Consider the following 12,033-nt stretch of genomic DNA (forward strand, 5'->3'; position numbering starts at 1 on the left):
AATGATGTGTGATCAATTGGGATGAGTGATGTTATGAATCTACTTCAATTTGGCGTTGGTCTCATGCATTTTCATTAAGTATTTTGAGAGTTATGGTTGTCTTATTGACTGCAACTTTCCAGATTTTTCAGTTAAGTCACATAGCAGCGTTTTGTATGGTTCGGTACAGATGGCATGTGATCTGAAACTTATATGGATGGATAGGGGAATGAGTTATCTTTCTTTTGGCATTGTTTTGAGGTCAATTCATCAAGTATCAAGGGAGATATGAGCAAATTACTGAAAGTGGGTCTGAAATTCCAGCAAACAAGGGTTTTGACACAAAAATGGTGATAAATTCCCATTCCACTGTGAGAAAATTCTAAATCTTGGTGAAATATTAGTTTTCCAAGTCCTTTCAATGTTCCAGTTGGTTTCAGAGAAGAAACTCAAGTTTGGAGGGAGAAAAATGATGCCCTAAACGGGTTGCTCTGTGTTTGGCCTTGTTGATAGGCTAGAAATGAGGGTTTCATAAATTGATGAATAGGTGATGGTTTCAAACCTTAGAGATGGCTGGATTAGGCCATTTGAGCCATGTAGAGAGTGTGTGAGCAGAGTATTGGTTGAGAGAAGTTATGCCCACTTTGTGACTAGTAGGGCTAATAGACAAGAGGACTAGTTTATGGAGGAAGAGGCATGATAGGGTCTTTTTGAGCCCATTGTTGTGAAATATGCCATATTGGTATTGAGGTGTCTTCAAGATTGAAGATTTGAACCCCCTTGTATTGCATCAGTAATGCTCTTTCTCTGTTGGGTGGTTGGCCCTTCTTACTTTGTATCTCTTTTTGTGATTGAACAAATATTTACCCGTCTTTCAGTTTCACTAAAAAGAAGTATATGCTAAGAAATTATTTAGAATTTTTTTCTTTTATAGCTTAGATAAACAACCTAAGCGATGACTATCTTTTGTTCCTCCATGCACCTGCAGCAAATGCAGCAACACTGGGGTGAAATACAAAGAAAATCTACCGTGACCTCTTCCCTTGGATATTTCTCCCCATTGATTGGTATAAATATGCTCCTTGTCCAGTGCTTGGAAGAAAATTATACCTCAAGTTTCCATCATTTTTAGCCCTAGATAACAAAAGTAATTTTGTATTGTGCCAAATTGAGGAGAAATCAGAATATAGACATTCGAATGGTCATATAACCAAAAGAGATGCTGGTATACGATTAGGATTGCTTGGGTCCATAGGTTAGCCATAGAGACTGAAGTAATCGCCATTGGAAGAGATGAGCACTAGCACTCGGCTGATAGGGGCAAGACTCTAGGTCAACTTAAAAAGACTCTGGAAACTGTTAATGCATACCCGTACAGATGTTCATATCCATCATCATCAATCCTAATCTATCAGTTCCAACATTGTCAATCAATCTTTTGGGTCCATCAGTATATACACAATCTAACTTTGACATCAAGACTAAAAAAAAATTCTATTTCAGCATGATCAAAATTTTGAAATAACACATTTAGATTCAACATTTTGCTTTGTCAGTATAATTAATGAGTATTTTTTATTTCCTATGACAAAAACAGAGTTCTTCTAGACAAATTGTCCAGACTTCGATTCCTGCTCGCCAATGATCTATATCAATTACAACTTATCAGATAAGAATACAATTGGATATATAATATCTCTAGAGTCCATAATAATTCAAGTTAGTGCTTCTTGCTGTTAACTGTGTAGGACTTTTGGCAAACATTTCGGATCACCCTCTGACCCATCATGAGTATGAGTAGAGAATAATCTACAGGGAAATTGCAACTGCCTCTACAATCTTACAAAGCGGGTTAGATTGGCAAGGGCAGTTCGTAGACACCGAATACCAGCTCCAGACTTTGCGCTTACCATCATCTACAGCAAATTCATTGCAGGATTTTACTCAGTGTGAGAAAATGAAAGGGAACAATTTCTCTTATGGAGAAGTAAGAATAACAGAATAAAAAAATGGTTCAAACAAGCTTGAATCGATGCATACCATAGGTTTAGCCATCAATTTGTTCATTTTCAGATCCTGTAAAGAGCAGATCACAAACTTCAAACCTTCACAAACTGAAATTTATGAAATATAAATAATGAAGCAAAAACTATTATAAATAGCTTACTTCTTGTATTTGCATAGCACGACGAGCCACATCTATTGGGAATACTAAATCAGTTTTTGTCAAGACAATTTGGTATTTTGTTTTAGATCTGACATTTGAAACAAACAGAATTAGAAGCATAGATGGAAAGTACGAAGCATTGAATATTAATCAATATGTTAGTAAGGTACAGAGCTGAAATAATTTAGAAAAATAAAATACCAGAAAAAGCAGTAATTTGTGAATTAATCAGGCATTTTTGAGAAGCTATTGTTTAGTCTTTAAAACTTAGATAGATGAAATTACTACTCTGCAACACCAAATACCAACTAAAAACTGATCTAGAAATCACGAATGAAAAACCAAAAACCAACTCACACAAACTACATAGTGAATCCACCCAAAGACACGTTAAAAACGACAAAACATTAAAGTCTGTAACTTAAAATAAAGTAGAGTGTAAAACACAATTCATCTTAAACTGCTCATTATATAGGTAAAAGAGAAAGGTCAATGTGGTTTTTAAGGAGACCACCAAGCAATACACCAAATTGGTCTATGAGACCCTCCTCCCTCCTTAAACAAGCATTACAAGTTGATTGGTGTCTCCATTTACCTTTGTCAAAGAGACGAAATTACTACCCTGCATCACCAAGTACCAACTAAGAACAGATCTATAAAATCATGATTAAAAAACTAAGAACAAACTCACACAAACTATACCGTGAAGTGGTGAACCCACCTAAAGACACCTTAAAAACAACAAATCTATAGGGTCTATAACTTAACTAAAGAAGAGGATAAGGTCAAGGTGACTTCTAAGGCCACTGCCAAGCAATACACCAAATCAGTGTATGGGACCCTCCTTCCTCCTTATGCAAGCATTACAAGAGGATATTTTTTTCCATTTAACTCATATGTTGTTTGTTAAAATGTACAACTCTACCCCTCTCTAGAATAAAAAACGAGACCCCCAACATCAAATACATCCTCATTATTAAGCCCACTCAAGTTATACTTAACTGAAATGTTAAATTAAGTCATTAAACAATACTTGAAAAATTTATTTCAAAACTTGACATCCATCTTGGAGTATTGTTTTAAAAGATGAGCTATCAAGCTTTTAGAACTTGATCAAATGGTGAGGACGACGACTTCAAGACATCTGACCTGATTCCATCTTCTTGATGCATATCCTTTCATGGAACATAAGGGGAATGGTATCCCCAACAAATAACACCTTCACAAGAAAAGAAAAGGATCATCAAATAGATTTAGTCCTCCTTCAAGAACCAACTGTCTAGAAGCAACTCAAAGACAAGGTACACCTTTGTGCTGAAATAAAACTCATAATTTAGTGTAATCCACAAAGTCATGCTCCCATTTACAAATTCATTAAATCTTGGGGAGTTTTCCCCTTCCTGCATTCATTTGCATGGAACATAGAATTCCTTATATCAAAGAATTATATACCTATTTGAGGAAATACAAGATTCAAATTTCTTGAAGACCTCAAGGATTGGGCATTGGCTCACTCCCAGCACCTTCTCATACTCCTAGACATCTTTGTCACTTAATTCTTGCTATATTTTAATTCTTGTTGCAGAATTCAGTCAATTAATTGAAAAAATACTCTTGAGAAACCCCTTGTAGGTAAAAACTCAAAAAATTGTGAGTCCTACTCACTTAAGTACTCCAAATGGCAGTTACAGTCAATCTCCAGTTGCTAACACTCTCCCAAGACCAATTCCAACTCTCCACTGCTATTTCCCAGCGCTCTGCTACAGAAGTCATGAATATAAGAACAAAACACTACCTACAGCTCCTTATACATCAGGTACAAGACTCAATTTACTCCAGCGATGTTCAATTCAAGCTTACTATGCATATATATAGAGTTTCTAAGTCTTACGAAACTCCTCGAAGTCCATAGGAACAAAAAGATTGAAGACACAATCAAAACTATTAAGTCACGGGCCAGTTTTTGTGAGAGTTTAAGCAAAAATGCTGGTTTCAGCAGTGAGCTGGTTGCAAAACCACCACTATAACTTGCAAATACCCTTGTTGGCAATTTTTGCTTTCCATCCTTCCAAAAGCCACAACTTCAGCATACAGACTCAAAACAAGGAGCCGAATTTCTTTTAAATCACATTACTTTTCAAGAGGAATCCAAATATGTATTCAAATTTAACTTTTGATACCTACAAGGACCTGTTCTGTTAACTGCGACAGAAATTTGTCCTTATCATGAGAGAAACTAGATCTTTTTTAGATCACATTCAACAAGGACAAATCCCAAACATCTAATGGCTTCTACACATCTTTTAACAAACATTGTGGAAATCTTAAAGGGTAACTGCTCAAAGTGATTAAAGAGTCTGGATGTTGTTGACGTGGCTAAAATCGTATTGCTACAACTCTATCCGGCCAACGCAGAATAGAATGATTATTTTGCTGAGTATCCTATCCTCTTTTGTATAAGGAATCCCTAATGCTGTTCTAATTGATCAATGGGGACAATCTCAAGGTTCCAAATGTCAGTTCTTGACTGTGGGATAACTCAACGGTTTGATGTGTTTTGCTGGGAACACAAGGGGCCTTACGTTTGCAACAAGTTGGTCTGCATCCTAAGATGTTGTGGGAAAAATAAATGCAAAAGGATAGGGTTAAGAGACCTAAAATTAACAAGACTAATGTGTGAGTAGACGGATTCGACATAACCAATCCCTGCTTGGCCAAAATAACTCACAACCTCACAAGAACGGTGCAATCTTCAAGGGAGACTTAGAAGATTTTCAGACTGCAAGTGCATGCCTAAGCACCCAATTCTGGCACAGCTCAGATGGACACCTACAATTGAACTAAGCACGATTTTAAAGAATCAGACTAACCATACACAGGGATACACAATCAGCATATCCCCAATGGCATGAACCCAAATTCATCAAATACTTGCACACCAGAAAGGATCTATCTAAACCTGCTGAAGGAAACCATGCAAACAAAAGAAAACCAAGATAACAAACACCATACTTCAATGTTCATATATTGATTTTGGCTGTCATTACAACAATTTCTGCAATGGTTCTACTCTATTCCTAACTGTTAAATTTTAACCTTTAAACCATCTAACTAGAATCTAACTTTCTACAAAAAAACTCTATCTAATTGTCTAACTCTAAAAATCTAACCCTTTACAAGAGAAAGGCTCTTGCCTTTTATAGATTTTACAGTTTGAATAGATGGCCAAGATTGACTGCATCCAAGGGCTCTGATCTGCCTTCCAGAAGCCTAGCAGCCTTAACCTATGCCTGGTTATTCTCCAGTTGTCCTCCCAACCACTCTCCTCAGCTACCGACCACTATTTGACATCAATTTGGTCAATCAAGTAGCTAGGAAATAACTAACTTGTGTTCCTTTGTTTTAAAATATCTTGAATGGGGCCCACAAGCAGTCATGTACAATAAAGCATTTCAGTTTTTAAACTGAGTTTTTTGGAATTAATTCTAGCTGTGTGTTTCTGACTTTGCACATTTTGAGTGTTCTTTTATCTTCAGTCTTAAGGGTGGATCTCAACTTTGTGGTTCAGGTTGTGAACTGCATTCCATTCAATTTGCGTTTAGGTTTTCACTTTAGCTCTTCCCGATGTCATCTTGCAAACAATGAATTCCACTTTTAATAATCATTTTGAAAAAATTAAATAAATTAATTTAACAATCATATTTAATTTTAGGCGATGCTGGGTTTTAAGGTCTGAATGGCAACTTTAATTTTCCTTTGGCGAGATGCGATTTTGGTGTCTTAAGCTTTAAGTGACCTCCATTTAGAATTTTGGGTCAAACATGAGGAATGCGAGATTTTTTGGTTTATCTTTTTGGACGCCTCTTACTAAATTTCGACCAATTTCACCCTTTTGCGAGATATTTCTTTAAGTGATAAAATGCTCTTCACTTAAAATTTCAGGCAATTTGTGAGTTTTGAGAGATTTTAAACTTTTAAGTTGTACTCGCCTTTTGTCATTTTGGGCGATTTGAGCTTTTGGTGAGATTTTGTTTTGAATACTGGCTTTATGAATCTCGCACTTTTCCCTTCAAACTTCGATTTTAACTTCTAATATTTCACACTCTTTTTGCCTAAGTAACTTCGGGAAAATTTAGCCAAAAGGTGCGATTTTTATTCTTGACTATGCTTATCTCCTTTGAGTTCGAACCCTTAGACAAAATGAAAGTCGGACCTTCAAGATCAACATTCGATTTTATTTCTCTTGGCTCAATTGTCTTTTTACTCCGCACAAATTTAGGAGTTTTGATGTGAATGTATGATTTAGATCTTAATTTTACAATTTTCGAACCAACTCAACATTCGGCACGATTTCGTCCTTGAACGCCTTCACTCTGCAAGTGAATTTCAAGCGCCTCAGCCTCTTTGTGTGATTTTGACTGGGAAATTATTTAAAACCCGTCTCCAAAAACTTCGAGTATTTTAACTTATTGGCGCGACTTTTCTTAGGCTTTCTTGCTTACAAACTTCGGGTCCTTGGCTCAGAATGTTCGATTTTTACATCTTCTTTAGGCGCTACCCTAGTTTGGGTGAAACTTTGGGCTCCACCATGAAAACGCGCGATTCTAGATGCTTGCAAATTTCTACTCGCGGTTTGCGTTTCTAAGTTGTTTGTGCGATTTTGGCTTGTCTAAAATGCCCTCACTTAAGATTTTCGAGTGAAACAGTTGAGACGTGAGAATTTCATGAACACTTTAATCTTAGTCGAATTTCAGGCCATTTAGATGAAAATGAGAGATTTTGGTTTTGTGCTTTGAGTTGAAAAGGTCCCCTCAGCGATTTTGTTTTCCTTAGGCATTCCAAAGCCTTCCATTTGTTTTATCAAGACTTGGGCTATGAAGACTTAGTTTGGCTGAAGCAAGTCCAGCGATTGTAGTGGCCATGGTTTTTAGGCTTGGGTTTGATTTTCCCTTCTCTATCTAGCAAATTGCAAAAAAAACATGGGGGCCCCCTGCAAAGAGGGGTGTGTGTGCAGAACGCACAACAAATGCAACAATAAAATGCTAACATAAATTAAAGTAAATAAGCTGGTCCAAATCCATAAAACAACAAAGGCTTCATCCTTAGATCAGCACCAGCCTATTTCTCTACATACTAAGGTAGCATGATCTATAAAATCAATGTTATACTAATAATTTCATGTTAAGAACCATTTATCAAGATGATCTCTTTATATCAATCAACCTTTGTCCCAAGAAGGTAAATCATAGATAATATCATTTTGTTTTGCAATTGATTCATTACACTGTAAATCAAAAAAGGCCAGGGATGATCACAAAGCTGGAGATGTCAAAAAAAATTTGACAGATGCAAGTGGACCTTAATAATCAGCTCCATGAAATCATCTGGCTTTAATGACAAAGTTTTAACCTGGATATAGAGTTTCATCACCACTCCCTTTCAAGTAACAATGGCTACAGAGGGAACTGGATACACCACTCCTACAGGTATTGTCAAGTGATTCATTAAGCCCCCACCTTCTTATCATAATGAGTTAAATTTTGTTGGAAATCTTGGAGGGAACCACCAGATAAGGGAAACTACATGGCCTTTTAACAAGAAATGGAGGACTGAGATACATTGAATTCTAGTTTGAGATGGCATTGAAATGTGCTCGTCACCCATAATGGACAAGATCAAAAATCTGAAGCAACTTCTCTTGCTATATTGAATGACATATTTGCAACAAATAAAAAAGGACAATCCATTCATATTTTGTAATAGTTGCTATCAGAAATGTGTGGAAATCCAAAGGCTGATTGGTTTCATTACAAGTATTTAGGTTCCCCATTCATTACAACTACCAGGCTCCTATGGGAAAGTGCAAAAAGAATGATTATGAATACTTTAAATAAATAGGCAAATACAGAGTCGCCATTGGCTGGACATGCTCGGCTTACCCAAGTTGTCCTTGACTCAATCACAATATATTTAATGCATCACCTCCCTATACCAAGTTGCGCCACAGAAATCAAAAGAGCACAAAGGAACTTTATATGGAGAGGTATGGATCCTACATTCAAGCACCCCTTGGTGACTTAGAAACCATAACAGGGGCTAAGGTACAAGGGGGATTGAACATCAAAATATGGAAAGCTTCAATCAAGCTTCTCAATGAGATTTGCTTTGTGATTATAAACACACCCCAATCTCCATGGTCTTAACTATATAAATGCAAATATCATATTTCTAAAACTGTTCTACCATCAAATATACAATGATAGCAATGTAATGTCCCCTAATTAGTTATACTTTAAATTAACCTAAATTTGCCCAAAACTAAAATAGGTAATTAAGTTAATGGGAGAACCTTTCTATACTGTTTTCCTACAACACAAAATTAGAGAACACATATGAATTAATACTTATAATTGAAACAAATACTTATAATAGACTAATAATTATTTATTTAATTATTAGTCTATTATACTCTACGCTTAAGCTAAACTTAGGCATTTAATAATATTGTACACATTATCCCTTTAGGGTTGCACATATTTAGGGTTGCTAATATCCTTTTATAAGGAATGTATTGTACTTTTTCATTTAATTGATTCCCTCTCTGAATGATAATCTTCTTCTTCAGAGCCATTATTGTTTTTTGCCTCCATTCTTCTCTTGTGACAGTTGTTTTGCTTGCAGGTGTTCTTGGGATCTCTGAAGTTGTATTTATCATCTTCTTCATGGTATCAGAGCCTACATCTACTACTACTTGCTCCTGATTTTTCAAAAGACTTTTTGGAGGCTAGGGTTTCGAGTTTTTCAAGGTTTTTTATTTGCATCTGGGGAGCTTTTTTGTTTTGGGCATTTTGGGATCAAATTGACCTCATCGTTGAGCTCAGAACACCCAAAAACACCCCATTTTGATATTAAATTTGTCAAATTTCGACAAATTTGAGTTCTGGACTTTTTTGGGGGTTTTGCCTTTTTTGGCACGAATTTTGAGAGATTCGTCAAAAAAATCATTAAAAAGATATTTAGAGCAGTTTGGGCCAAAAAAAGACCTCACCATTGTCTTTTGAAGGGCATTTCCAATCATTTTGATATATAATTCGACCTATTTCAGTGACAAGGGCATCAGGGCCATGATTTTCCATTGGCACGCTTTACGAGGCACAAAAATCCGTAGGGCTGTAACTTCAAATGCGTCAGAAAAAATTCGTTATTTTTTTAACCCTCTTTATGCCCTAAAAGAGGGGGATTTTATTCTTTTGGCCGTAACTTGGTCATACAGAGGCGCTTTTTCAAAAACTTTATATCGTCGGAAAGTTTTTTTCGAGCTCTTTTCAGATCTGGAAGTTTGATCTTCTGATTTTTCTTTTTTGATGGTGTTTTTTGCTGTCAAAGCCAGAAGTTCCTTTTTGCACTCCAGGAGACATAACTTGAGCATCTGAACTTGTTTTTCAAAAACTTTATATCGTTGGAAAGTTTGTTCTGTTTCTTTCCAGTAATATGAGTTTTATTTCCAAATTCTGCTCCAAGTACATTTTATTCGGTTTTTTTGTTTTTCAGCACTCTGATGAATATCTTGGATGTTTCAAGTCCTATGTCATGTCCCATAACAAATGTACAAAATACAAACAATTTTTTAATATAATCTCTGTTCAGATTACAAATTTTTAATTAATCCATTATTGAACTAATTTAATGATGACGTAGTTAATTTGATTAATTGTTATTCTTACTAAATAATTATTAATGTCTATTATAAAAGATGATTAATAACAAAGGTAAAAATGCATCGTTTACTAACAAAGGCGTATTAGGAAAAGATGTGACTGAAGAAAGCCACGCATCTTTCTGAAGAGTCGTGACCCAACGGCACGACTCATGCAGGATCATACATATATCAGGTTTTGGGAGATTGAGGAAAAAAAGGAAGGAAAAGAAGGGAATCGTATATTGCGGGAGTGAAGCCATTCACCATTTTGATTCAACCGATGACAAGGCAACCATTCTAGGTATGTCCGAATACTCAGAACAATACAAGAAGGATCGGTTCCTAAGTTAATCACTAAGTCTGTACAATGCATACATTTAATACGATAATACCATAACTGCAAAAAATTACCAAATTCATATGATTTTAATGATGTGAACTGCATTCCATTAAATTGATATTAAAATATGAATCGCAATTCAAGCAATAACATACAATAACTCTGTGAACAAGGATTTTCTCCCTGTACATGCATTAACCATAAAATTATTAAAGAATATGACTGATACAGAACGCTTGCTATGACCCAGTGAGTACTTCCTCATTATGTGATTGGTACCTAGCACGTTAAGAAACTAAATTAAGTTTTAATGGTAATTCACAGAATGAACATAATAATTTAGGGAATTAAATTAATATACAGAATGAATCGTCTTCCATTGATATGTTGATAGACGGGGGATTGCTTAAATCAAACTTAATGTCATGTGTTTTTTTTACAATCAGTTACCATCTGATATGTATAAGCAGTTTAAAATCGGAATGAGGTTATGCCATGAAATAGCCAATTTTCCATAGTACGGCATTTACAAACTCCCAAATGAGTTTTGTTTCCTGTTTCATCTGATTTAAAACAATAAAAGAATGACATATACGAATTGTTGAAATACTGATCCAATATTAATACAAAACTGAATTAAAGCAGACTGTCCACACTTATGTATTAACAGTAAAACTGTAAATCTATATTTACAAGAAATGCACTTAAAAATTCAAGAAGACGGAGAGATTGGGAGAGGAGGATAATGTCTGTCTCAGTTGTTTACCTACTGATCCATGTATGATCAGTACGCCAGTACGGCACATGACTGCTACTAGGCCTGGGACTGGCAATTAATAAGCCCCTCTACGATCTGATACTTCCTCGGTTCAATAACCTTAGGGGTGGGACAAGGTATGAATTGCGGGGGTAAGACCCACACCACTGATAGTAAGCCAAAGGGGCATGATGACTGCCTTTGGATCTAGAGTGGGATGGATGGGCTAACCGGATCATTCCCTGTGCTACCAATTATGGTTATTTAAGGAAAATATTATAGACCATATAAGTTATGATTGAATAAATCTGGTTTCCGTTGCCTATGTATAATTTGTTTAAAAAAAGTAATTTTTTGTATGCTTTAATATGATTTTCTTTTGAATATGAACAATGATTTTATTTCTGATTTATTTTTTCTATCTGTATTCTAGGCAAGCATATTTATACCTACATAACTAGCAAGGGACATTATATCCCGGGATCTCTTTCTTTCAGTAGGATGTCTCGTCTTTGGCTGTTCTTTCTGTATTTTCAGCCTTATGTCTCTTCTGATCATTGTAGACTATTTTTTTTTGTAAGCATTTTCTTTATGCAAACGCACTGAGATAAAGTGCCACTATGCATTGTATACTTAGGATCTTGCACATCTTGTGCCTTATTGTACATGCACTACATTATAAAGTGCCATGGGGGGCTTGATGTTTGCCTTGTTTGTCATCTACTTTTGTTACGTGAGTGTTCCTTCCACGACATTAGCCTCATAATGTGTGTCAAGTGAGTGTTTTTTCCACGACACTATGTACTTTCTCTGCACCTTCGATGTTCCTGGTTTTTCGCCATGCAATTCTTGTTGGCCGTCCTGTTCAGTGAACATGTCCCTCACCCTTGTCCGCATTATGGGGGGGTTTCTCCTATTGTTCTAATGCTTCCTTGGTTCGTTGGATCAGCTTTTCAGGCTTTGGTGTTTTATGTCATCTGTATCTTCGAGTTTAGTTGTTTGCCTTTGTTTGCCATCTAATTCAAGTAGTGTTATTTGAGGGCACTCATGCAGATTACAATCTTCTCTACCTGATCATCTTCTATTTCCGT

At 35.9% G+C, this 12,033-nt stretch overlaps 1 protein-coding gene across 3 annotated transcripts in view; it reads right to left on the bottom strand.

Moving 5' to 3' along the window:
- Window positions 1-1,454: 1,454 nt before the first annotated feature.
- Window positions 1,455-12,033, bottom strand: part of LOC131074369 (uncharacterized) — a 133,821-nt gene continuing 123,242 nt past the window's right edge. For all 3 annotated transcript variants that reach the window (XM_058010972.2, XM_058010973.2, XM_058010974.2), the window contains exons 9-11: window positions 2,147-2,234; window positions 2,020-2,055; window positions 1,455-1,895 (exon numbers count right to left, since the gene is read on the bottom strand). In XM_058010972.2, the coding sequence (XP_057866955.2) occupies window positions 1,812-1,895; window positions 2,020-2,055; window positions 2,147-2,234 (208 nt within the window). In that variant the 3' untranslated portion in view covers window positions 1,455-1,811. The remainder of the gene's footprint in view (window positions 1,896-2,019; window positions 2,056-2,146; window positions 2,235-12,033) is intronic.

The sequence above is a fragment of the Cryptomeria japonica genome, chromosome 3, assembly GCF_030272615.1.
Source record: "Cryptomeria japonica chromosome 3, Sugi_1.0, whole genome shotgun sequence".
NCBI classification, from domain to species: domain Eukaryota; kingdom Viridiplantae; phylum Streptophyta; class Pinopsida; order Cupressales; family Cupressaceae; genus Cryptomeria; species Cryptomeria japonica.